Source organism: Oratosquilla oratoria, chromosome 27 (assembly GCF_046742065.1).
Source record: "Oratosquilla oratoria isolate Oo_2021 chromosome 27, ASM4674206v1, whole genome shotgun sequence".
NCBI lineage: Eukaryota > Metazoa > Arthropoda > Malacostraca > Stomatopoda > Squillidae > Oratosquilla > Oratosquilla oratoria.
In genome coordinates, this window is record NC_134803.1 from 240001 (window position 1) to 267060 (window position 27060).

The 27060-nt window shown below is 41.0% G+C and overlaps 1 protein-coding gene across 1 annotated transcript in view; it reads left to right on the forward strand.

Annotated features, from left to right (window-relative positions):
- LOC143040108 (ATP-dependent RNA helicase DDX54) overlaps positions 1-27060 on the forward strand; it is a 145306-nt gene that overhangs the window by 46351 nt on the left and 71895 nt on the right. The window contains exons 6-8 of the mRNA XM_076210800.1: positions 430-651; positions 2855-3023; positions 20581-20676. Coding sequence (XP_076066915.1) covers positions 430-651; positions 2855-3023; positions 20581-20676 — 487 coding nt within the window. The remainder of the gene's footprint in view (positions 1-429; positions 652-2854; positions 3024-20580; positions 20677-27060) is intronic.

Below are 27060 nucleotides of genomic sequence, written 5' to 3' on the forward strand. Positions count from 1 at the left end.
CCTCATCTTTTCTTATATCTTTTCCATTTTCTCTCCCCATTAGCACAATCCCTCCCTCCCTCTCCTCCACATTCAACAGCTGTTTAAAATACTTTACACATCTTTACTTCCATTAACATCTGTCCATCTGCACCTTTTACCTTTTCCTCTCTGCCTGACTCACCTCCCTGAATTATTTATTTCTATATTATTAATTAAGAGACTCACTGGCCAAGTGGGTTAAGGTGCTGTAACTTGCTGCAAAGGTGAAGGGGATGGCAGTTTGAACCCTGCCACTGGCAAAGTTGAACCAAGGGCATGGTTCATTAAATTCTGTACTACAAAGTCTGTAAAGGGGCACTGCCCAAGCCTCCCAAGAGAGGGAGTTTGTCATATTAAACCATATCCTCATCATCATTTATTATTAATTTAATTTGTATTTATTTTCAGTTTTGTTCATGTCTGTGTTGAGATGGAGCTGAAGCTTACAAATATTGAGTATGTGGTGTTTGATGAAGCTGATCGACTTTTTGAAATGGGATTCTCAGAACAACTACGTGAAATTATGGCACGACTACCAGATTCAAGGCAGACTTTACTTTTCTCTGCAACCTTGCCAAAGATGCTGGTTGAGTTTGCACGAGCAGGCCTAGTGGATCCTGTACTTATGAGGTAAGACTCGTTACTGTCAGTGAGACCATGTACTGGGGTATTGACTGGTATCATGCAGAAGTGAGATTACATGGTGACCAGGATTACACATCATTTGTCTAAGAGTAAAATCTGTACTCATACACAAATGATGCTATTTATGTTCAACAGCCCCTCCTTAATATGTTTCCTTGAAACTGTCCTTTACTACTTCTGTGGTTGGGGGAAAAGAAATCTTACTACCCCATCTGGGGTACTGGCTGCATGTTATTGTAGCAAAGTAGCATGCAGTTGATACTTTAGGATTTATATGGAGTGCCCATACAAACCAGAGCTGCACATTATTATTTTCTGTGACAGAGGAGTACTCTGTTTACAGAGAAAGGATGACACTTTTATTATACTGTGACTGTCCCTCTGTTATGCCATCTTCCAACCCATTGTTACTCTCCTGTACCATTTCTCTGAATGGTTTGAGGTAAAGATGGGACTTCGTCAGGGATGTGGTATGTCATCCTGGCTGTTCAATCTTTACATGGATGGGGTGGTGTGAGAGGTGAATGCAAGGGTGGTGGGTCAGGGGTTGGAGATTTTTAAAGAAAATGGAGAAAAGTGGGAGGTGAGCCAGTTGTTGTTTGCTGACGACACTGCGCTTGTAGTAGGATCAGAGGAGGGATTGAGGAAGTTAGTGACAGAGTTTGAGAAGGTGTGTGAAAGAAGGAAGCTGAAGATAAATGTGGGCAAATGTAAGGTGATGAGATGTACAATGGGAGAGAGTGACAGCAGGCTGGAAGTGATTAACCTCTTCACTCCGGGGCACATCGCATGTCTGGCAGCATTAGCTGCCCAACGTGCAGCTAAACGAAGGTGCCCGATGTGCAGCTAAATGAAGGCCTTATAAAGTGTAAATTTAACTGGAGTTGGAGTCGGTATATTTTTACAGACTCCAACTCTGACTCCACAGCCCTGGGTAAGTGTAAGGGCCTGAGTTGGTTTCTGTCATTATCTGATAGTAGAAAAAGTTGGAGGGCAGGTGCTGTTATACTTACCTCTTTATGTGAAAAAACAAGAATATAGGAAATGGAGATAGTTGGGAGTTGTGTAAAGAAAGACTCTCTTGCCTGGTCCAGAGACCGGGTGCCATCCCCTTGGGACCATAGCTCCCAAGGAGTTGGGGAGTGGTGTGTCCATTTGGCATTTGTGGTAGGAATTGGTTACAGTCTTCCCTCTTGGGGGGTGAGTGTCATCCTCTCCATTCCATCTTGATGTTCAGTACAGCCGCTTGAATACTGGGCACTGCAGGACAGGGTAGGCAAGAATGCATTGTGGAAGGTATTGCAGATATATGGGATAGGGGGAAAGGTGTTAAGGGCAATCAAGCTTTTATATGAGTAGTAGAGCTTGTGCTAGGGTTGGAATAGAGTGGAGAGTGAGTACTTTGAGGTGAAGGTGTGGCTTTGTTTGGATTGTGTTATGTTACCATGGCTGTTCAATGTGTGCACACACTCAAAAAAGTATTATTACTGTAGGTTCTGACAAGTTTCACTCAACAACTTAGAAATCTTGGTTGGGTTGATAAACTTGCCAATGTTTGAGTTGTTTTAAAAAATTTCACTACCTAGACATGACAGTATAGTGCTACAACACAGATCAAATTACTTGTTTGACTAGGACCTGTGTTTCATGAAGCAGCTCAGATTTTACTGCATCATTTATGAGTGCTGCTCACGTGATTCTGGCAAGTGAAGCCCCAGCAAACACACAGGGATACCAACATGAGTAGCAATGTATTTACCTAGTTGTATCTTATGGGAGGGGGAGCTATGCTCGTGGTGCCCCATCTTTGTACCTCACAGTGTCTAGTTTGCTCTTAAATTCATGTATGATTTTTGTATATACTATTGTTTTGTCCAGTTTGTTCCAGACATCCACCACTCTTCGTGCGAATTTATTTATTTATGGGATGAGACAGATGAAGGTCAGGTGTATTTCTTGGCTGGGCCTCTTCCCCAAATCAGAGACCAGATACTTAGAACTGTGCTACAACTATTATAACAACATAGCATTTCTACAGTATAGATAAAGTTCTTTGTTAGACTTAATCATAAAATATGTCAGTTTTAATAGCAGCTCTTTGTCACACCTGTGTGTCACATAAATTTGGACAATTTTTAAATTTCACTAAGAAGAAAGATCAGTTATTAAGAATTTTGTTGACTTTCAGGTTGGATGTGGAATCTAAGCTGTCAGAGAATTTGCGCACTACTTTCTTCAAAGTCAACATGGAGGATAAGTTAGCAGTTCTTTTGTACTTGTTACGCTGCATCATAAAACCCAAGGAGCAAACTGTAATTTTTACTGCAACAAAACACCATGTTGAATACCTCCATATGGTTAGTGATCCATTATATTATAGCAGTTAAGACAATGTGTTTTGTCATTGATAGCCATAGCTTTTATCCTTTAGGAGAATATTGCATTGAAGAGATGTTGTCATAGAGGTGAAAGAGACTTAAAAAGAGTAGCAGAAAGGAGGGACAGAAGTTAAAAGTACATACACATCTACATACATATACCAAGGCTTTATCCCCCTTACAAGGGAGGTAGCCAAAAAGGAAAAGGCATAAAATCATTCCCACCCATTCCATCCCTGAATACACTCCACACCCCTCCACCCTCCCTCACATCTTAGCACCTCCTGGATGACGGGTCATCCCTGTATCTTGTCCACTGCCCTGGGTCAGAAGCAGTGTCACAAGACACAGCACATCCACAGCAAGGCCGCTTCATTAAATCGGCCACCCCCCCCCTCTCCATCCCCTCATGCATAAAGGCGAAGACTGGGCGAAATCCCTTCGGGCTGCGTCAAATTTTTCTCACACATACTACATCACCCCCCATCCCCTCTGCCCATTCCACCTCATGCATCACAACATCATCCATATACAACCATTCTCCATTCCTCCCTATCTTTTGTCCTCTCCCGTCCTTCCTCAACAGACATTCCCCTCTTCCCCAAAGCCCCCTTCACCCCATCCATTCACCTCATCCTAGGACGTCCACTCATGTTCACTCCCTCCACATCTGCCTTCCATACCTCTTTTACTAGTCTTTCTTCACTCATTCTTTCCATGTGTCCAAAACATCCTAATACTCTTTCATCAACCCTATCTCCCAACCCCCTTTCCACCCCCTGTTCTCCTCCTCACCTCCTCATTTCTCACTCTATCCAGCTTAGTAACCCCCATCATACTTCTCAGACACCTCATCTCAAACACATTCAAACTCCTTCTCTCTTCCTCTTTTATGTTTAATGTTTCTGCCCCATACAGTGCTGTTGGCATAATCACTCCTTCATATAATTTCCACTTATCCATTCCCAAATGTCTATTTCTTATTACACTTTTTAATCCCCAAAGTCATTTACTTGCTTCTCTTAATCTACATTCTACCTCCACCTTCATTCCCACAGTGCCTTTCTGTCTACCCTGTCGTAAGCCTTTTCCAGGTCCATAAAAACCCAAAAAACATCCCTCCCCTTTCCTATAGCTTTCTCACATATCTGTCTTACCACAAAAATCTGATCTACACAACCTCTACCCGTCCTAAATCCACACTGTTCCTCACCAATTACTCCCTCTCTTCCTCTCCTAATCCTCTCAATCAAGATCCTCCCATAAGCCTTCCCAACTACACTTAACCCCTTCCATACGGTGCCGCATACGTAGGCGGCATGAGGAGCAAGTGGATATGCGAGGCTGCCATATCGGCATCTTGATTATATTTATTGTAGTTGCCCCTGCGTAATGACATACTCTCTAAACTGTCTTCATCACATTTTCTATGGTTATCAAAATTCACAGGTGAAAGAGAGAACGATCGATATAAGCGGTGACTATATTTTATGATGCAAGTATTATTACGACACATCGTACATCTGGCAGATAATGCTGCCCGCGAGATTTTGGCCCGGAGTGAAGAGGTTAACAAGCTAATCCCTCTGAAAGTACTACATTCACACTTGTCCCCTTTTCCCTTGTAAAGTGGAACTATACAGGCACTCCTCCAGTCCTCTGGCACTCTACCCTCTCTCCAGCAAACATTAACCTCTTCACTCCGGGGCACATCGCACATCTGGCAGCATTAGCTGCCCGACGTGCGATATTGCGTCATAATAATCGCATTATAAAGAATAAAGTCAGTGCTCAATTGTTCGTTCTCTTTCACCCGTGTATTTTGATAACCATAGAAAATTGATTAAGCCAGTTTAGAGAGAATGGAAATTACGTAGGTACGACTACAATGAATATAATCAAGATGCCGACGTCGGCATCATCCCGTACCCACTTGCTCCTCATGACGCCTACGTAGGTGTCACCATATGGAAGTGGTTAAATAACCTCACCAGCCAGTCCTTCACTGTACCTCCTTTTTTTTTTTTTTCTTCTTTTTTTTTTAGAAATTCTGCATGGCATCCATCTAGACCAGGTGCCTTACCTGCTTTCATCATCTTAACAACTGCCTTTACTTCATCCTTCCTTATTTCTCCTCCATTTTCCTCACTCATCACGGTCATTTTCTTAGCATTTCCCACTGCATCTATCTTTCCCTCCCTATCCTCCTTCACATATATCAACTCCCTAAAATACTCTACCCATCTTCCTCTTTCTGCCTTCTCTTCCATTATCATCTCTTCATTTGCACCTTTTGCCTTTTCTTCTCTACTTGATTTGCTTCCTCTTCCTCTCTTAATTTCATTCCAAAACATCTTTTTATCACTTTCAAAATTTTCTGTCATACTTTTACCCCATTTCACATCTGCTCTCCTCTTTGCCTCCTTTACCTTTTGCTCTCTTTTCTTTTCTTTGTACCTCTCATATGACTCCCTCATCCTATTTTGTAACCAATCTATGAAAGCTTGCTTCTTCTCTTCTACAACCTTCTTTGTTTCCTCATCCCACCATTCACTACCCTTCCTTCTATTTCCTCCTGTCCTTCTTGTTCCACACACCATCTTTGCACACTTTGTGACTACCTCCTTGAACCATCCCCATTCCTCCTCCACACCTACCTCTACTCTATCCTTCACTCCCTCCCACTCCTCCCTCAGCTTCTTCTTGTACTCCTTCTCCTTTTCATTTAAAGAGTTCACTCTAAGCACCTCCCTACCTTTTGTCCCTTTCCTCTTCCTCCATCTATCCTCCACTCTCAACTTACCTTCCACCAAAAAATGATCTGATATTCCCCCACCCTCTCCCCTTATCACATGTACATCCTTAACCCCTTCCATACAGTCCTGCATACGTAGGCATCATGAGGAGCAAGTGGATACGCGAGGCTGCCATATCGGCGTCTTGATTATATTTATTGTAGTTGCCCCTCCGTAATGACATACTCTCTAAACTGAATGTAATCACATTTTCTATGGTTATCAAAATTCACGGGTGAAAGAGAGAACGATCAATATAAGCGGTGACTATATTTTATGATGCGAGTATTATTACGACACGTCGTACGGGTGGCATTGGCTGCTGCCCGCGAGATTTAAGGCCCGTACTGAAGAGATTAACTTCCTATCATAATCCTATTTACCACTACATACTCCATTAACACACTATCTACCATCCTTCCCTCCACCACCCTCTCCCATGTGTACTTATGCTTGACTTTCTTCCGAAATACTGTATTTGCAATCATCAACTCTCTTTCTCGACACATTTACACCGTCAACTCTCCACTACGATTCTTTCCTGGAACTCCACATTTCCCAACCACTCCATCAATTGGATCATTTCCTACCCTAGCATTAAGGTCTCCCAGTACTATTACATTGACATTTCTCCCTAAATCCTCTATGCACTCATTTAAATCTATCCAAAAAGCCTCTCTTCCTTCTATGCTCTTCTCACTGCCAGGCCCATATGCACTTACAAAAACCCACATCTCCTTTCCCAGTTTCACCTTCAGCCACAGTATCCTTGAGGAAACCTCCTTCCACTCCACTACACGTTTCCCTATCTCTTCACTTATTAGTATAGCCACCCCTTCCCTTCCTCGCCCTCTCTTCACTCCTGATAATCTCCCACTTACACTCGCCCTTCCCTTTCAGCTTAGTTTCACTCAAAGCCAACACATCCATCTTTCTTCTCACAAACATACTACCTATCTCTTCCTTTTTACTCTGATGTGTACCACATCCATGCACATTAAAAGACCCAAACCTTAGGGTGCTGGTCGGAAAACTCCTAGACCCTCTTATGCCTTTGCTTTTTCTTTTAGGAATGTCCCCTGTGGGAAACCTCCTTCCACTCCACTACACGTTTACCTATCTCTTCACTTATTAGTATAGCCACCCCTTCCCTCCCTCGCCCTCTCTTCACTCCTGATAATCTCCCACTTACACTCCCAAACTTACACTCGCCCTTCCCTTTCAGCTTAGTTTCACTCAAAGCCAACACATCCATCTTTCTTCTCACAAACATACTACCTATCTCTTCCCTTTTACTCTGATGTGTACCACATCCATGCACATTAAAAGACCCAAACCTTAGGGTGCTGGTCGGAAAACTCCTAGACCCTCTTATGTCTTTGCTTTTTCTTTTAGGAATGTCCCCTGTGGGGCTATAAGGAGAAGGATGGCTAATCCAAATCCCCGTCCCTTTCTTCTCGCCTCTTACGATCCAAGTGGAAATACTTGGTGGCAGTATTCTTTTCCCCCACCACAGGGAAGGTAGGCGAAAAAGGAATGAATATTCAGAGAAATTGTACAGGACAGTAACAAGGGGTTGGGGGACAGCATAATGGAGGGACAGTCGTAGTATTAAAAATGTCACCATTTCTCTATGAACAGAGTTTTCCTCTATCACAGCCAAAATGGTGTGTGGCTCTGGTCCGTAGGGGCGCCCCATATAGACCCTAAAGTATCAACTGCATGCCACTTTGCCACAGTAACATGCAGCCAATATCCCAGATGGGGTATACCCTTATGGATGAAAGTTGATCCCTGTTTCCCACCCACTGCCTTGGTCAGAGGCAGTGCAGCAAGACAGAGCACATCCACAGCATTGCTCCTCTGGCTGCTTTATTTACACAGTAACAGTCCCTCCTCATCCCTTCATGCAGAAATAGAGATGACAAGAATACCTTTGTGCTGCATCAATTTATAGTTCATAAACAACCATTCTTAACTCGTATATCTTGCCTTCTCACTTAACCATTCAACAGACATTTCTAATCCAACTATTTTAATCTTGGTCTCCCCCTCAAGTTCACTCCATCCACCACAGCCTTCCATACTTTTTGCTTGTATTTCCTCATTCATCCTTTTCATATGCCCAAACCATCTCAATATTTTTTTATCAGCTTATCTGCCAGCTCCCTTTGGACCCCCACTCTCCTCTTCACCTCATTTCTCACTCTATCCATCCTTATATTCTCAACAATAGGTATGAAACACTTCATCTCAAACACATTTAAATTTCTCCTTTCTGCCTCTCTTGATTTCAAAGCCTGCTACATACAATGTTGTAAGAACAATCACACCTTCATACTATCTTCTCCTCACATCCATTCCTTGATACCTATTTTTTGTGACACTTCTCATTCCACAAAACATCAAGGATTTCCATCCCTTTCATAATTTATGTAGATGGTTATCAAATTGCCTCTTTCTCTTCTTTGCTCCAGAGTTAGTAAGTTTAGTTTGTCCAATCTTTGTTCATATGTCAACTTGCTAAGTGTTGGTGCCGTCTTTGTCAATGTTCTTTGAATCCTTTCTAGTTTTTGGGTGTCTATAGTGATGCTACATATTCTAATTTTGGTCTTATCAGTGTAACTGGTATTCTCTTTGCCATTTCCTCGTTCATGTAGTCAAAGGGCACTTCCATTGATCTTATTAAATTGTAGGTTTCTCCAACTATTTTGTTTACATGTTTGTCTGGTGTCATGTAATTTGAGATAATTACTCCTTGGTCTCTTTCCGAGTTTATTTTTGTGAATTCCTTTGTTCCAATTTTGTATTGACCAGATATTCTATTTTTACTTTTCCCAATTCCATTATACTACATTTCTTAATGTTGAAAATCACTTCTTTCTTTTTACTCCATTTGTGGACTTTGTCCAGGTCTTCTTGAAAAGATTTACAATCTTCTTTACTTACTCTCTTCAATAGTTTTGCATCATCTACAAAGAAGTTTATATAACATTTGATTCCTTCATCCATGTTGTTTATGTAAACAGCAAACATTATCGAAGCCAACATGGAGCCTTGGTGGACTCCACTTATCATGTTTACTCAATTTGAGTTCTTTTATCTAAGTACCACTCTCATTTTTCTTCTGTTCAATAAGTCTTTCATCCATTCCAATAATTTTCCTTGTATTCTACCTATTGTTTAAATTTTTCTTAGTAGTTTTTTGTGTAGTTCTTTGTCAAAAGCCTTTTATAGGTCCAGGAAGGCACATTCTGCCCAACCATCTCTTTCATGCATTATATCTACCAATCTTGAGTAAAAGCATATTAAGTTTGTGGTACATGATCTTCCACTTCAAAATCCAAATTGGTTGGAGGTTATTATTTTGTTCTCTTCCAAGTGTTTAGTCCATTTATTTTTGATAACTTTTGCATATTTTTGTAATTGTGCTTGTAAGGAATACCGGTCTATAATTTGTTGGATTTTCTTTTTCTCCTCCCTTATATATTGGTACAATATTTGCATTTTTCCAGTCTTGTGGTACTTCTCCTTCTTTAAATGAGAAGTCAATTATCTTATGTATTTTATCTGTGAGTTCATCTATGCATTCTTTTAATATCCAGTTTGCTATTCCGTCTGGCCCATGTGACTTTCTGACATCGAGTTTCTTTATTTCTTTCTGTGTCACCATTATTTCTTTCATTTTAGGGGATCCTTCTTGGTGACCATCATCCCACATTTGTGAGCTTTCAACTGTATTGACCAGATATTCTATTTTTACTTAAAGTGTGTGGTCATTACTTCAGCCATTTCTACATCTTCTTTGTATTTTTTATTTCCTTCACACAGTTTCACTATTCCATGTTTGTCTTTTAGTTTATCAATTACATATTTGTAAAATAGTTTAGGTTGATCTTTGCATTTTGCTATTATATCTTTTTCATAGTTTCTTTTTTCCTCTCTGCATATGTCTACATATTCATTTCGCAGTTTGATGTATGTTTGCCATTCAGTCACTTTTTTGTCTCTTTTTCATCTTTTCCAAGCTTTGTCTCTTCTATCTTTAGCATCGCCACACTTTTTATTATACATACATATACCAAGGCTTTTTCCCCCTTCCAAGGGAGGTAGCCAAAAAGGGAAAGGCATAAAAACACTCCCACCCATTTCATCCCTAAATACACTCCACACCCCTCCCACCCTCCCTCTCATCTGAGCACCTCCTGGATGACGGGTCATCCCTGCACCCTGCCCACCGCCCGGGGTCAGAAGCAGTGTCACAAGACACAGCACATCCACAGCAAGGCCGCTTCATTTAATCGGCGACCCCCCCCTCTCCATCCCCCCTTGCATATAAGGAGAGGACGGGGAGAAATCCCTTCAGGCTGCGTCAAAATTTACTCACACATACTACCCCACCCCCCACCCCCCCGCCCATTCCTCCTCATGCAATCACAACATCATCCATATACAACCATTCTCCACTCACCTCTGTCTTCCGTCCTCTCCCTTCCTTACTCAACAGACATTCCCCTCTTCCCCAAAGCCCCCTTCACCCCATCCATCCACCTCATCCTAGGATGTCCCCTCATGTTCACTCCCTCCACATCTGCCTTCCATACCTCTTTTACTCTTTATGCACACCCTTTTTTGTTTCTGCTTAGGTACATGTTTATCTGTTCCCTCCTTATATATTTCTTTAAAGAATGTTCCATTTCTCTTCCATCTTTGTTTCATCATTTGCAAATTTTTCCCAACTAGCATTAAAAAAAAAAAAATCTGTTTTACAAAGTCAGTTTTGTTGCACATTAGTCTTCCTTCTCTATGTTTCTTGTGGTCACTTTCCAATTGGTGTTTTATAGTTTATTTCTTCCACAATTTCAGGCTCAGAGGTGAATATCAAATTTAGTCTCCATGGTTCTTCGTTTTGTCTATATCTAGTGTCTTCTTTGACCCATTGAGTCATTGTGTAATCGATGGTCATATCCAGTAGGATGTTGCCCCAGAGTTCCTCTGCACCACCCATTGTCAGTTCTTCCCAATTTATTTCCTTTGCATTAAAATCACCCATAATTACTATATTTTCTCCATATTTCAGTGTCTCAGTTAATTCTTTGTGTCTTCTAGTAATTTTGAGTGTGTGCTGTCAGTCCAAGTCTTAGATTTTGGGGCACATATACAACTATAAACTCTCTACATTTCATACTGCTATTTTTTACTTTAATTGTGATCAATTCCACATTGTCTTTTCCTTCTGTTGCCTTTATTACATTTAGATCCTTTCTAGTCAATAGCATAACTCCTCCCCCCTGTTTGTCCATTCTATTTTTTGACCAAAGGTTATATAAATCTTGTCCCACCATACTTGATTGTATAGGACCTTCTCAGTTTTGTCTCCGCAATTCACATTATGGTTTCTCTATTGACAGTCATTCAATTCATTTATTCCTGAAATCATACCATCCATATTTGTATATGCCACTTTTAATTTTTTATTTTCTTCTCTTTTCTGGTTTATGTTTCCATTTTTCTGATGTACCATTTTCTCAGTCTCAGATCCAGCACACAATTTTTTTTTTTTTTTTTTTTTTTTTTTTTTTTTTTTTTTTTCAATCCGTTCTTTTTTGTTATTTTCCTTGGCTTCACTTCTCAGTGCCCTATCTTTCTCTATTTCCTCATCATTCATTTCCATTTTTATCTACACATTTTTGTATTTTTCACTGTTTGCTAGTTTTGCCATTTTTGATAGTATTTCTTCTATCATTTGAGTTCTTAGTTTGATTTTCATTGGTCTGTAGTTTTTTTCTTTTGAGTCTGGACTCATTCTATGGTATTTGTGTACATTGTTTTTCATTGATACCATAAACCACAATTCATTTCTTTTTGTCCATTGCCTCTCACCCAATATTCCTTTTCTTTGATCACCTTGATCACTGTTTCTTTTGCATTCTCTTCTACCTGCTGCTGTACTATTTCTTTGAATGAGAGTTTTTGATTTTCATGTATATATGTGTGTGTGTATATACATATATATATATATACAGTCAAACCTCGAAAGCCCGGACTAATTGGGGGGAAGGGCGGTCCGGTCATGCCAAAAGTCCGGTCATCGAAAATGTCTCCCTAACACCCATAGATTTTCGTAGTGGTATACGTATAGGTAATGTATATGGCATAGAAACACATATGAATAATACTCTAACATTGTAATAATAATAATACTGTAATAATAATAATACTGTAATAATAATACTATAATACTAATAATAACTGTAATAATAACTGTAATACAGGCATGTAAATGTACTGTACATACATTGTACTGTATTTTTTATTACGTACACTGTAAATATCGGAAGGTATGCACGTGGGACACTGGTGGCAGCCAGGGTTGCCACGTTTTCTACACTGCTGTGTAGAATGGGAGTGTTGCCATACCGGGGCATACATTTTCCTCGGGCGTGTGCAGACTCATAGCAAACTTGTCAAACTTTGAAAAAATTTTGGTTCTAGTTTTTTTATTTTTGAATGTATATAAGGCCCCCATGCCCGAACATATTCAGTAAGATATAAGAATTATTTTTTATATATTATTATCGCTTAAAAGAAAGCTGAAACTTTAGCGTAGAATTATTTTCTACACCGTGAAAGCGTATCTTTTGGGGTATAATATTTGATAAGTAACACAATTACCAATAAAAGTCATATTTTGATGTACCATTTATTATTTGATAACTAGTTCTATGATTTTTAAACAAAAGTTTGAGTTTTTGAATGTTTTTAACAGCTCGCTGATATGTAGAAAAAAATTCCTTATGTCCTTGTGCAGTTGCCACATGCCGCTATTCTACTACGTTTTGGTAAAAAATTCTACGAAACTGCAGCCTTGGTGCTAAAAGAAAGCTGAAACTTTAGCGTAGAATGTTTTTCTACACTGTAAAAACGTATCTTTTGGGGTATAATATTTTATAAGTAACATAATTACCAATAAAAGTCATATTTTGACGTACCATTTATTATTTGATAACTAGTTCTATGATTTTTAAACAAAATTTTGAGTTTTTCAATGTTTTGAACAGCCCGCTGATATGTAGAAAAAATGTCATGTCCTTGTGCAGTTGCCACATGCCGTTATTTTACTACATTTTGGTACAAAATTCTACGAAACGGCAGCCCTGGTGATGGCTTGATGGGGCTGGGTTTGAGTACACGTGTACGGCCGTCGCTGCCACCTACTGGGCAGATAGGGAACTTTGCTTGAAAAGTCCGCCCTTTGTTCATTTCGATCGGTCATACGAGGGTCCGGGTATTCGGGGTCCGGGCTTTCGAGGTTCGACTGTATACATGTGTGTGTGTATATATATATATATATATATATATATATATATATATATATATATATTTACTTACTATTAAAACGAGAAGGAAATTATGCTTGTAGTGACCCGTCTTTGTATCTCTCAGCCTCTAGTTTGTTCTTAAATTCTTGTATGGTTTTTGCACATACTATTTTTGGTCCAATTTGTTCCAGACATTTATCACTTTGTGTGGAAAACTATTCTTTTTCAGATCACTTCTATAACTATCCTTTTGAGTTTCTTACCGTGTCCTCTTGTTTTTCTTCTGTCCCGCTGTAATAAATCTGCTCTATCAAGGACTTCCATACCTTTCATGATTTTGTAAATGGCAGGATATCTCTTTCTCTTCTTTGTTCCAGGGTTGTTAATTCCAGTTTGGACAACCATAGTTTGGATGTCTATTTTGAAAGTATTGATGCCATCTTTGTCATTGCTCTTTGTATTCTTTCTACCTACATACATATGCCAAAGACTTTTTCTCTGTTATAAGGGAGGTAGCCTTTTAAAAAAACTAAGACATAAAAACCACTCCCACCCATTCCATTCCTATCACACTCCCCTCCCCTCCACCCTCTTCCCTCCCTCTTATCTTGGCATCTCTTGGATGTATCTTGCAGTGTCTAGTTTGCTCTTAAATTCATGAATGGTTTTTGCACACACTATTGTTTCGTCCAGTTTGTTCCAAGTGTCCACCATTCTGTATGGAAAAATATTCTTCTTCAGATCTCTTCTATAACTATCTTTTTTGAGTTCTTTTCCATGTCCTTTTGTGTTTCTCTTGTCCCAATTTAACAAGTCCTCTCTATGGAGTATTTTTGTGCCCTGCATGATTCTATAGATGGTCAGTATGTCGCCTTTCTTTACTCCAAAGTCGGTAACACTAATTTAGCTAGTCTCTCTTCATATGACAAGTTTGAAAGTGCTGGACCCATTTTTGTGGTAGCTCTCTGGATTCTCTAAATTTTCTTGATATTCTTTTTGGTAATGGGTGACCACAATGTCACCGCATATTCTAGTCTAGACCTTATCAGTGTGATATTATTTTGATCATTTCTTCATCCAAATAGGTAAAAGCCACTTTTATTGATCTTAGCAAGTTATAGGATTCTCCAACAATTTTGTTTGTTTATCACAGGACAAATAGTTTGAGATAATTACTCCCAGATCTTTTTCAGATCCCACTGTCTTTACCTCCTTAGTTCCAATTTTATATTGTCCTGATATTCTATTTTTACTTTTTCTGAACGCCATTATGCTACACTTTTTAATGTTGAAGTCCACTTCCCATTTCTGACTCCACTTCCAAATATTATTCAGGTCATCCTGTAGTGATTTGCAATCTGTTTCGGTTTTTACTTTCCTTAACAATCTAGTGTCATCTGCAAAGAAGCTCATGTAACATTCAACATCATTATCCATGTCATTCACATAGATAGCAAACATTATTGGAGCTAATACAGATCCTTGCAGAACTCCACTAATCACCTCCTTCCAACCTGAAAATTTTTCTTTAAGTACTACTCTCATCTTTCTACCATTCAGGAAGTTCTCCATAGAGTTTAGCAGGTTGCCTTGTATCCCTCCTATGTTTTCCAATTTTTTAAAATTATTTTTTGTGTGGTACCTTGTCGAAAGTGTTTTGTAAGTCCAAGAAAGCACAATTAGCCCATCCATCCCTTTCTTGTATTATATCTATTAGTCTTGAGTAACAACAGATTAAATTTGTGTATTGGGGATTTGGCTGCATGTTGTTATGGCAAAGTAGCATGCATGCAGTTGATACTTTAGTGTCTATATGGGGCACCCCTACGGACCAGAGCCACACATCATTTTGTCTGTGATAGAGGAGGACTCTGCTCACAGAGAAATGATGAAACTTTTATCATACTGCTACTATCCTTCTGTTATGCTCACCCCCAACCCCTTGTTGCTGTCCTGTACCATTTCTCTGAATTTCATTTCCTTGTTTCGCCTAGCCTGTGGTGGGGGGAAAGAATACTGCCACAAAGTATTCCCACTTCAGTCGTACGAGGTGACAAAAACGGGACGGGGATTAGGATTAGGCATCCTTCTCCTTGTAGCCCAACAGGGGACATTCCTGAAAAAAAGTAAAGAAATAAGAGGCTCTAGGTGTTTTCCAACCAGTGCCATAAGGTTTGGGTCTTTTAATGTGCGTGGATGTAATACAGATGAGAGTAAAAGGGAAGAGATAGGCAGTATGTCTATGAGAAGAAAGATGGATGGAAGGGAAGGGTGAGTGTGAGTTTGGTATTCAGGAGTGAAGAGAGGGCGAAAGAGAGAAGGGGTGGATAAACTAGTAAGTGAAGTGATAGGTAAATGTCTAGTGGAGTGGAAGGAGGTTTCCTCAAGGATAATGTGGATGAAAGTGAAACTGGGAAAGGAGATGTGGGTTTTTGTAAGTGCATATGGGCCTGGTAGTGAAAAGAGTGTATAAGAAAATGAGGAGTTTTGGACAGATTTAAATGAGTGCATAGAGGGATTAGGGAGGAACGCCATTGTAGTAGTATTGGGAGACCTTAATGCTAGGGTAGGAAATGAACCAATTGACGGAGTAGTTGGGAAATGTGGAGTTCCAGGAAGGAATCGTAGTGGAGAGTTGATGGTGGAGATGTGTCTAGAGAGTTGATGATAGCAAATACAGTGTTTCAGAAGAAAGTCAAGCATAAGTACACATGGGTGAGGGTGGTGGATGGAAGGGTGGTAGATAAGAGTGTTAATGGATTAAGTAGTGGTAGGAGCATAATAGGAAGAGTTAAGGATGTACATGTGCTAAGGGCAGAGGGTGGGGGAATATCAGATCATTTTTTGATGGAAGGTAAGCTGAGAGTGGAGGATAGATGGAGAAAGAGGAAAAGGACAAAAGGTAGGGAGGTGCTAAGAGTGAACTCTTTACATGAAAAGGAGAAGGAGTACATGAAGAAGCTAAAAGAGGAGTGGGAGGGAGTGAAGGAGGAATGGATATGGTTCAAGGAGGGAGTCACAAAGTGTGCAAAGATGGTGTGTGGAACAAGAAGGACAGGAGGAAATAGAAGGAAGGGTAGTGAATGGTTGGATGAGGAAACAAAGAAGGTTGTAGAAAAGAAGAAGTGAGCTTTCACAGATTGGCTACAAAATAGGATAAGGGAGTCATATGAGAGGTACAAAATAAAGAAAAGAGAAGTAAAGCACAAGGTAAAGGAGGCAAAGAGGAGGGTAGATGTGAAATGGGGTAAGAGTATGACAGAAAATTTTGAAAGTAATAAATAGATGTTTTGGAAAGAAATTAAGAGAGGAAGAGGAGACAAGTCAAGTAGAGATGAAAAAGTAAAAGGTGTAGATGGAGAGATGATAATGGAAGAAAAGGCAGGAAGGGGAAGATGGGCAGAATATTTTAGGGAGTTGCTAAATGTGAAGGAGGATAGGGAGAGAAAGATAGTTGCAGTGGGAAGTGCTAAGAAAATGACCATGATGAGTGAGGAAAATGGAGGAGAAATAAGGAAGGATGAAGTGAAGGCAGTTGTTAAGATGATGAGAGCAGGTAAGTCACCTGGTCTGGATGGATGCCATTCAGAATGTCTAAAAAAAGGAGATACAGTGATGGTGGACTGGCTGGTGAGGTTATTTAATGGTTGTTTAAGAGAGGGTAGAGTGCCAGAGGACTGGAGGAGTGCCTGTATAGTTCCACTTTACAAAGGAAAAGGGGACAAGTGTGAGTGTAGTAGTTTCAGAGGGATTAGCTTGTTAAGTGTAGCAGGGAAGGCTTATGGGAGGATCTTGATTGAGAGGATTAGGAGAGGAACAGAGGGAGTGATGGGCGAGGAACAGTGTGGATTTAGAACAGGTAGAGGCTGCATAGATCAGATTTTTGTGGTAAGACAAATATGTGAGAAAGCTATAGGAAAAGGTAAGGATGTTTTTTGGGCTTTTATGGATCTGAAAAAGGCTTATGACAGGGTTGACATGAAGGCACTGTGGGAGGTATTGCAGATATACGGGATAGGAGCAAAACTGCTAGGAGCTGTCAAGAGTTTTTGCAAGAGTAGTAGAGCATGTGTCAGGATTAGAAATGGTGAGAGTGAATGGTTTGAGGTAAAGGTGGGACTTTGTCAGGGATGTGTGATGTCGCCCTGGCTATTCAACTTATACATGGATGAGGTGGGAAATACATACATACATATACCAAAGGCTTTTTCTCCCTTACACGGGGGGTAGCCAAAAAGAAAAAGGCATAGAAACCACTCCCACCCATTTCATTTCCCATATATTCCACTCTCCTCCACCCTCCTCCCTCCCTCCTATCTTGGCACCTACTGGATGATCAGTCATCCCTGCATCCTGTCCACTGCCCTGGGTCAGAAGCAGTGTTGCAAGACACAGCACATCCACATCAAGGCTGCTTCATAAATTTGGCGATCCCCCTCTCTGTCCCCTCATGGAGAAGACGGGGGGAAATCCCTTCGGGCTGCATAAATATATATATATATACTGTATATATATATATATATATATATATATATATATTATCCTCACTCCCCATCCCCCACCCACTCCCCCTCATGCATCACAGCCTCATCTATTCACAACCCTTCTCCATTCACCCCTATCTTCTGTCCTCTCCCGTCCTTCCTCCACAGACATTCCCTTGTGGTGGGGGCAAAAGAATACTGCCACCAAATATTTCCACTTGAGTCGTAAAAGGTGACAAAAAAGGGATGGGGAATGGGATTAGGAGTCCTACTACCTGTAGCCCCAAAAGGGGATATTCCTAAAAAAGAAAGGATGGGTGGTGCATGAGGTAAATGCAAGGGTGGTGGGTCAGGATTGGAGATGTTTAACCACTTCAATACGGGACTTAAATCTCGCGGGCAGCAGCCAATGCCAGCCGTACGACGTAACGAAATATTATTCGCATCATAAAATATAGTCGCCGCTTATATCGATCGTTCTCTCTTTCACCCGCGAATTTTGAAAACCACAGAGAATGGGATTAAGGGCGCATTTGGGAGAATGTAAAAACACAGGGGCGACTACAATAAATATAATCAAGACGCCGATATGGCAGCGTCGCAAATCCACTTGCTCCTCATGACGCCTACGTGTGCGGCACCGTATGGAAGGGGTTAAAGGAAATGGAGAAAAGTGGGAGCTGAGCCACCTGTTGTTTGCGGACAACACTGCGCTTGTAGTAGGATCAGAGGAGGGATTGAGGAAGTTAGTGACAGAGTTTGGGAGAGTGTGTGAAAGAAGAAAGTTGAAGATAAATGTGGGTAAAAGTAAGGTGATGAGATGTACAAGGGGTGAAAGTGGCAGCAGACTGGAAGTGAGCATTAAGGGAGAGCGACTGGAGGAAGTGGATAGTTTTAGATACCTGGGTGCAAATGTGGCAGGAAAAGGTGGAGGTAGAATGTAGATTGAGAGAAGTGAGTAAATACCTTGGTGGATTAAAAAGTGTAATAAGGAACAGACATTTGGGAATGGATGCTACGAGGAGACTGTATGAAGGAGTGATTGTGCCAACAGCACTGTATGAGGCAGAAACATGGAACATAAAAGAGGAAGAGAGAAGGAGTTTGAGATGAGGTGTCTGAGAAGTATGATGGGGTTACTAGGCTAGATAGAGTGAGAAATGAGGAGGTGAGGAGGAGAACAGGGGTGGAAAGGGAGTTGGGAGATAGGTTTGATGAATGGATGGTTTGGACACATGGAAAAAATGAGTGAAGAAAGACTAGTAAAAGAGGTATGGAAGGCAGATGTGGAGGGAGTGAACATGAGGGGACGTCCTAGAATGAGGTGGATGGATGGGGTGAAGGGGGCTTTGGAGAAGAGGGGAATGTCTGTTGAGGAAGGATGGGAGAGGACAGAAGACAGGGGTAAATGGAGAATGGTTGTATATGGATGATGTTGTGATGCATGAGGTGGAATGGGGGGGTGAGGTAGTATGTGTGAGCAAAATTTTATGCAGCCCGAAGGGATTTCTCCCTGTCTTCTCCTTTTATGCATGAGGGACGGAGAGGGGGGGTCACCAATTTAATGAAGTGGCCTTGCCATGAATGTGCTGTGCCTTGCGACAGTGCCTCTGACCCAGGGCAGTCGACAAGGTATAGGGATGACCCGTCATCTAGGAGGTGCTAAGATAAGAGGGAGGGTGGAGGGGAGTGGGATGTATTTAGGGATAGAATGGGTGGGAATGGTTTTATGCCTTTTTCTTTTTGGATACCTCCCTTGTAAATGGGAAAAAGCCTTGGTATGTGTATGTATGTGTCCATTGTGTCCTATCTGTGTGGTCTAGGTTCGTCCTTTAAAGGTACCGAAGCTGAAAGGTGGTATTAGTCCTTGACAGTAAGTTGTTTCCTGATGCATTGTTGCCTTATGTCAATGTGTGCAAATAAACTCAGGTATACTTAACCAGTCCTTATCATCTGGGGGGTGGCACTTGAAGATGTCTCAGTTGATATTCTAGCTGGAGGCACACACCACATTCACTACACTGAGCTACCTCGGCAAGGTTCCACCCTTGCGATGCACTAATGAAAGAATTTTATACTGCCATATTTACATGAATTATAACATTGCAAACACTGTAGTTCAAAAGTTCCCACCCTCATGATGCACTAATGAATGAATTTTTCACCACTGTAGTTACACAAATCATATTGACAAAAACCCGCAATCACTTCACTGAATTCCTTGATACAGTAAACTCCTAAGTCAATCAACCACATGGGGCAGTACAAGGTTAAAAGCGACTAGTCCCCTGAAGCAGGATATGTCCTGCTAGAGATGTTGACTTTCAGAGATCCCGGCAAAGACCAGTGTGTCAGGGGAGAGTTGGGTGGATTATAGACATCCAATTGTGAAAGGGAGGGAAGGAAGCTTTCACTTCTACATGTGAGTGCTATTGACTCAGGGTGATACTGTCCCTTTTAAATAGAGCTGCACTCTATTGCTCTCCTTATTCCAGTGTGGTAATACTGAAGCACTCCCCGCATGTGCTTAGAAAACATACAGAAATAGCACTGATCTTGGGTTCCATTTGTCAATCAGTTGCATTCCATAAGATAATGGTAAATCAACTGTAGTGATCATGTCAGTCAGATCCTTAGGGAATTGACTTCAGGCTGTAGCAATCAATATTTTTTCCCAGTAGGATGATGGTAGGTATTCATTATGAATGTAGTCAACAAGGTGGTGACTCCACAGCACAGTATGAGAGGTTGGAATAGACTAAGTAACTTGTGCTGTGAAAACTAAATGAAAATGTATATACAAGTTGGGGTTTAGAAGGTCAGGGTAGAAAATAGAGGATTGGATTGAAAAACTTCAAAGATATTAGTATTATTGATATGTATTCTTGCAAATTTCTTTTGTACACAACAAGATAAACTTTATTGCATTTGGCAGATTCTTGAGAAGGCAGGTATCTCAAGCACCTATACATATTCTTCACTTGACGCCACAGCAAGGAAGATAAATGTGGCTAAGTTTCAATCAAAGAAGGTAAAGTATGATTTCAGTAATTCAAAGGAATTGTTTTTAAGAATTTATATGTATGATCTTGACTTAACTGGGCTACTCCTAGATAGGAAGAAAGGGCCATTTGGTATGTTTGTGTATGTTTATGAGTGTTACAAGACGCTAAGAAGGAAGGGACACCAAAAATTTTATAGATGAGTTTGAGTGAGTCTAGGGTGTGTATTCTTTGTATGTTACCCTACATATAAAGTAGAAAAGACCTTTAGGAGTATGTGTTTGTGAGCAGGTGTGAGATGGGGTAGGGTTTTCTCTAAGGAAGAAAGTGAAAGTTGATTGTTTTCATTATGATTTTATCATACTTTCTAATGGCTTATGTGTATTTCCTATCTAAATAACACTCGAGAAAAAAGCAATACTCATGGGGTCCTGTCTCTTACTATCCAGTTATTATACCTATTTTCAAATTCATGTATGGTTCTAACTTGCTTATATCCATGTTCTCCAATTATCATGCCTAGAATTGGCTGCATGTTATTGTGGCAATGTAGCATGCAGTTGATACTTTAGGGTCTATATGGGGCACCCCTACGGACCAGAGCCACACATCATTTTGTCTGTGATAGAGGATAACTCTGTTCATAGAAAAATGATGACACTTTTATACTCCGTTATGCTGTCCCCCAACCCCTTGTTACTGTCCTCTACAATTTCTCTAAATATTAATTTCCTTTTTCGCCTACCGTCCCTGTGGTAGGGGAAAAGAATACTGCCACCATTTCCTCTTGGATCGTAAGAGGCGAGAAGAAAGGGACGGCGATTGGGACTAGGCATCCTTCTCCTTGTAGCCCCAAAGGGGACATTCCTAAAAAAATTAAAGGCATAAGTGGGGCTAGGAGTTTTCCGGCCATTACCCTAAGGTTTGGTTCTTTTAATGTGCGTGGATGTGGTACAGATGAGAATAAAAGGGAAGAGATAGGTAGTATGTTTGTGAGAAGAAAGATGGATGTGTTGGCTTTGAGTGAAACTAAGCTGAAAGGGAAGGGCGAGTGTAAGTTTGTGAGTGTAAGTGGGAGGTTATCAGGAGTGAAGAGAGGGCAAGGGAGAGAAGGGGTGGCTATACTAGTAAATGAAGAGATAGGTAAATGTGTAGTGGAGTGGAAGGAGGTTTCCTCAAGGATATTGTGGATGAAGGTGAAACTGGGAAAGGAGATGTGGGTTTTTGTAAGTGCATATAGGCCTGGCAGTGAAAAGAGTGTAGAACAAAGGGAGGCTTTTTGGATAGATTTAAATGAGTGCATAGAGGGATTGGCGAGGAAGGTCAAAGTAATAGTACTGGGAAACCTTAATGCTAGGCTAGGAAATGATCCAGTTGATGGAGTGGTTGGGAAATGTGGAGTTCCAGGAAAGAATCGTAGTGGAGAGTTGATGGTGGAAATGTGTCTAGAAAGAGAGTTGATGATAGCAAATACAGTGTTTCAGAAGAAAGTCAAGCATAAGTACACATGGGAGAGGGTGGTGGATGGAAGGGTGGTAGATAGAGCGTTAATGGATTATGTAGTGGTAAATAGGATTATGATAGGAAGAGTTAAGGATGTACATGTGCTAAGGGGAGAGGGTGGGGGAATATCAGATCATTTTTTGGTGGAAGGTAAGTTGAGAATGGAGGATAGATGGAGAAAGAGGAAAGGGACAAAAGGTAGGGAGGTGCTTAGAGTGAACTCTTTAAATGAAAAGGAGAAGGAGTACAAGAAGAAGCTGAGGGAGGAGTGGGAGGGAGTGAAGGATAGAGTAGAGGTAGGTGTGGAGGAGGAATGGGGATGGTTCAAGGAGGGAGTCACAAAGTGTGCAAAGATGGTGTGTGGAACAAGAAGGACAGGAGGAAATAGAAGGAAGGGTAGTGAATAGTGGGATGAGGAAACAAAGAAGGTTGTAGAAGAGAAGAAACGAGGTTTCATAGATTGGTTACAAAATAGGACGAGGGAGTCATATGAGAGGTACAAAGAAAAGAAAAGAGAAGTAAAGTAAAAGGTAAAGGAGGCAAAGAGGAGAGCAGATGTGAAATGTGGTAAGAGTATGACAGAAAATGTTGAAAGTAATAAAAAGATGTTTTGGAAAGAAATTAAGAGAGGAAGAGGAGGCAAATGAAGTAGAGAAGAAAAGGTAAAAGGTGCAGATGGAGAGATGATAATGGAAGAGAAGGCAGTAAGGGGAAGATGGGCAGAATATTTTAGGGAGTTGCTAAATGTGAAGGAGGATAGGGAGGGAAAGATAGATGCAGTGGGAAATGCTAAGAAAATGACCATGATGAGTGAGGAAAATGGAGGAGAAATAAGGAAGGATGAAGTGAGGGCAGTTGTTAAGATGATGAAAGCAGGTAAGGCACCTTGTCTGGATGAATGCCATTCAGAATGTCTAAAAAAAAAGGAGGTACAGTAATGGTAGACTGGTTGGTGAGGTTATTTAATGTTTGCTGGAGAGAGAGTGTAGAGTGCCGGAGGACTGGAGGAGTGCCTGTATAGTTCCACTTTACAAAGGAAAAGGGGACAAGTGTGAATGTAGTACTTTCAGATGGATTAGCTTGTTAAGTGTAGTTGGGAAGGATTATGGGAGGATCTTGATTGAGAGGATTAGGAGAGGAACAGAGGGAGTAATTGGTGAGGAACAGTGTGGATTTAGGACAGGTAGAGGTTGTGTAGATCAGATTTTTATGGTAAGACTGATATGTGAGAAAGCTATAGGAAAGGGGAAGGATGTTTTTTTTGGCTTTTATGGATCTGGAAAAGGCTTACAATAGGGTAGACAGAAAGTCACTGTGGGAGGTTTTGCGGATATACGGGATAGGAGGAAAGCTCCTAGGAGCTGTCAAGTGTTTTTATGAGAGTAGTAGAGCTTGTGTCAGGATTGGAAATGGAGAGAGTGAGTGGTTCGAGGTAAAGGTGGGACTTCATCAAGGATGCGTCATGTCGCCCTGGCTGTTCAACTTATACATGGATGGGGTAGTGCGAGAGGTAAATGCAAGGGTAGTGGGTCATGAATTGGAGATGGTTAAAGAAAATGGAGAAAAGTGGGAGGTGAGCCAGCTGTTGTTTGTGGACGACACTGCGCTTGTAGCAGGATCGGAGGAGGGATTGAGGAAACTGGTGACAGAGTTTGGGAGAGTATGTGATAGAAGAAAGTTGAAGATAAATGAGGGTAAAAGTAAGGTGATGAGATGTACAAGGGGTGAAAGTGGCAGTAGACTGGAAGTGAGCATTAACCCCTTCCATACGGTGCCGCACACGTAGGCGTCATGGACTTAGATCTCGGTGGCAGCAGCCAATGCCAGCCGTACGACGTGTCGTAATAATACTCGCATCATAAAATATAGTCACCGCTTATATCGATCGTTCTCTCTTCACCCGTGAATTTTGATAACCATAGAAAATGCGATTACAAAAGAATTAGAAAGAATGTCATTATGGAGGAGCGACTACAATAAATATAATCAAGACGCCGATATGGCAGCCTCGCGAATACACTCGCTCCCCATGACGCCTACGTGTGCGGCACCGTATGGAAGGGGTTAAGGGAGAGCGACCTGAGGAAGTGGATAGTTTTAGGTACTTGGGTGCAAATGTGGCAGGAAAAGGTGGAATGAAGGTGGAGGTAGAATGTAGATTGAGAGAAGCGAGTAAATGCCTTGGTGGATTAAAAAGTGTAATGAGGAATAGACATTTGGGAATGGATGCAAAGAGGAGACTGTATGAAGGAGTGATTGTGCCAACAGTACTGTATGAGGCAGAAACATGGAACATAAAAGAGGAAGAGAGAAGGAGTTTGAATGTGTTTGAGATGAGGTGTCTGAGAAGTATGATGGGGGTTACTAGGCTAGATAGAGTGAGAAATGAGGAGGTGAGGAGAAGAACGGGGGTGGAAAGGGAGTTAGAAGATTTCTCCCCGTCTTCTCCTTTTATGCATGGGGGGACGGAGAGGGGGGTCCCCAATTTAATGAAGCAGCCTTGCTGTGGATGTGCTGTGTCTTGCGACACTGCTTCTGACCCAGGGCAGTGGACAAGGTGCAGGGATGACCCGTCATCCAGGAGGTGGTAAGATAAGAGGGAGGGTGGAGGTGTGTGGAGTGTATTCAGGGATGAAATGGGTGGGAATATTTTTATGCCTTTATCTTTTTGGCTACCTTCCTTGTAAGGGAGAAAAAGCCTTGGTATATGTATGTATGTATATTATTCCAGCCTGGGCTATATTGCATTCTAAGTTATTCCAAATATTTATGCATCTGTATAGATATTTATTGTTTCAATTTGTTCTAATGACCTCTTAAAGCTCTCCCACCTTTATCAAGGGAACTTTTCTGTTAATGAGGCCTTTCTCCTCAAGCAACCTTAGAAATATAATCAGGTCATCTCTTTCTCTTCATTTTTTCGATATTAGCAGGTAGTGCTTTTAGTCTCTCCTTGTATGGCTTATCTGCCAGGCTGGGAACCAGTTTGGTTGCTGCCCTTTGTGTCCTCTCAATCTTGCTTGTAGTTTTCACTCTGTATAGGGAATCAATCTGTTGCCTCTGGTCTCTCTTACAGAAGACCCATTGCCTCCAAGAGACCAGCAACAGCCTCCAGGCAGAACCATAAGTAGCTTAGAAAAGTGATATTGTGTCGTCGTAGTATGAGGTGGTCTGTGTCTTCTGTGTGGTAGTTGCATCTGGAGCAGTCTATTCTGTGTGGGTACTGTTTTAATACTGAAAGGTATCCTAGTGCAGGCTTGCTAGTGTGGTTCATGTTTGGTGTGGGAGGATTTTCTTTGTGGGGCTTATGGCCAGAGGTTGTTGTTGTATTCATTTTGCTGGTCTTTCTTGAAGGGCTTGTTTAGTTATCTGAGTATGGATGTTTTGTGTGGTATGTTGTGGTAGATAGTGATATGCAACTCTTGAATTTTGTTGGTGGTGCTTGTGAGATGTAATGTGAAGGGTGTTGTTTAGGGTTCTGGTATAGAATTGTGTTCCCGTCATTTTCACATGATGTTCCATTTGGAGGATTTTGGTTTCTGTATGTAGGTATCCTACAAGGGTGGTTTTGGGGCATCTTGTTATTACTTTTAGTGCTCTATTCTGCAGTGTTTGTAAATTGTGTACAGTTTGCTGAATGTTAAGAACCATGCTATAGAGGCATATTCTAGGGGGGTTCCTGTGATCTGCTTATAGATGGTTATCAGAGTTTCTTTCTTTTTGTCCAAAGCTAGCGATAGTTTTCAATAGGTTAGTTTCTTGTTGATATTTGCTGTTAGAGTTGTGACTGGGCTGAATGTTATACAAATATCAAAAGGTAGACCCAGAATTTTTTAGTTCCTTTCCAAAGGAAGGGTGTGGCCATTTAAGCTTGTTATTTATATATATATATATAATTTTTTTTTTTTTTTTTTTTTTTTTTTTTTTTTTTTTCTCTCAGAAAATTTTGAAAGTAATAAAAAGATGTTTTGGAAAGAAATTGAAAAGTGCAGCTAGAGAAATGATAATGGAAGAGAAGGCAGTGAGAGGAAGGTGGGCAGAATATTTTAGGGAGTTGCTAAATGTGAAGGAAGATAGGGAGGGAAAGGTAGTTGCAGTGGGAAGCACTAAGAAAATGAGAGTAATGAGTGAGGAAAATGGAGGAGAAATAGGGAAAGATGAAATGAAAGCAGCTGTTAAGATGATGAGAGCAAGTAAGGCACCTGGGTTGGATGGATGCCGTACAGAAAGTCTGAAAAAAGGAATTACAGTTACGGTGGACTGGCTGGTGAGGTTATTTAATGTTTAAGACAGGGTAGAGTGCCGGAGGACTGGAGGAGTGCCTGTATAGTTCCACTTTACAAGGGAAAGGGGGACAAGTGTGAGTGAAGTAGTTTCAGAGGGTTCAGCTTGTTGAGTGTAGTTGGGAAGGCTTATGGAGGATCTTGATTGAGAGGATTAGGAGAGGAACAGAGGGAGTAATTGGTGAGGAACAGTGTGGGTTTAGGACAGGTAGAGGTTGTGTAGATCAGATTTTTGTGGTAAGACAGATATGTGAGGAAGCTATAGGAAAAGGTAAGGATGTTTTTTGGGCTTTACGGATTTGGAAAAGGCTCAAGACAGGGTAGACAGGAAGGCACTGTGCGAGGTATTGCAGATATATTGGATAGGAGGAAAGCTGTTAAGAGAAGTCGAGAGTTTTTACGAGAGTAGCAGAGCTTGTGTTAGGATCAGAAATGGAGAGAGTGAATGGTTTGAGGTAACTCTAATTTAGCCAGTCTCTCTTCATATGACAAGTTTGAAAGTACTGGAGCCATTTTTGTGGTTGCTCTCTGGATTCTTTAAATTTTCTTGATATTCTTTTTGGTACTGGGTGACCACAATGTCACCGCATATTCTAGTCTAGGCCTTATCAGTGTGACCGACATGTT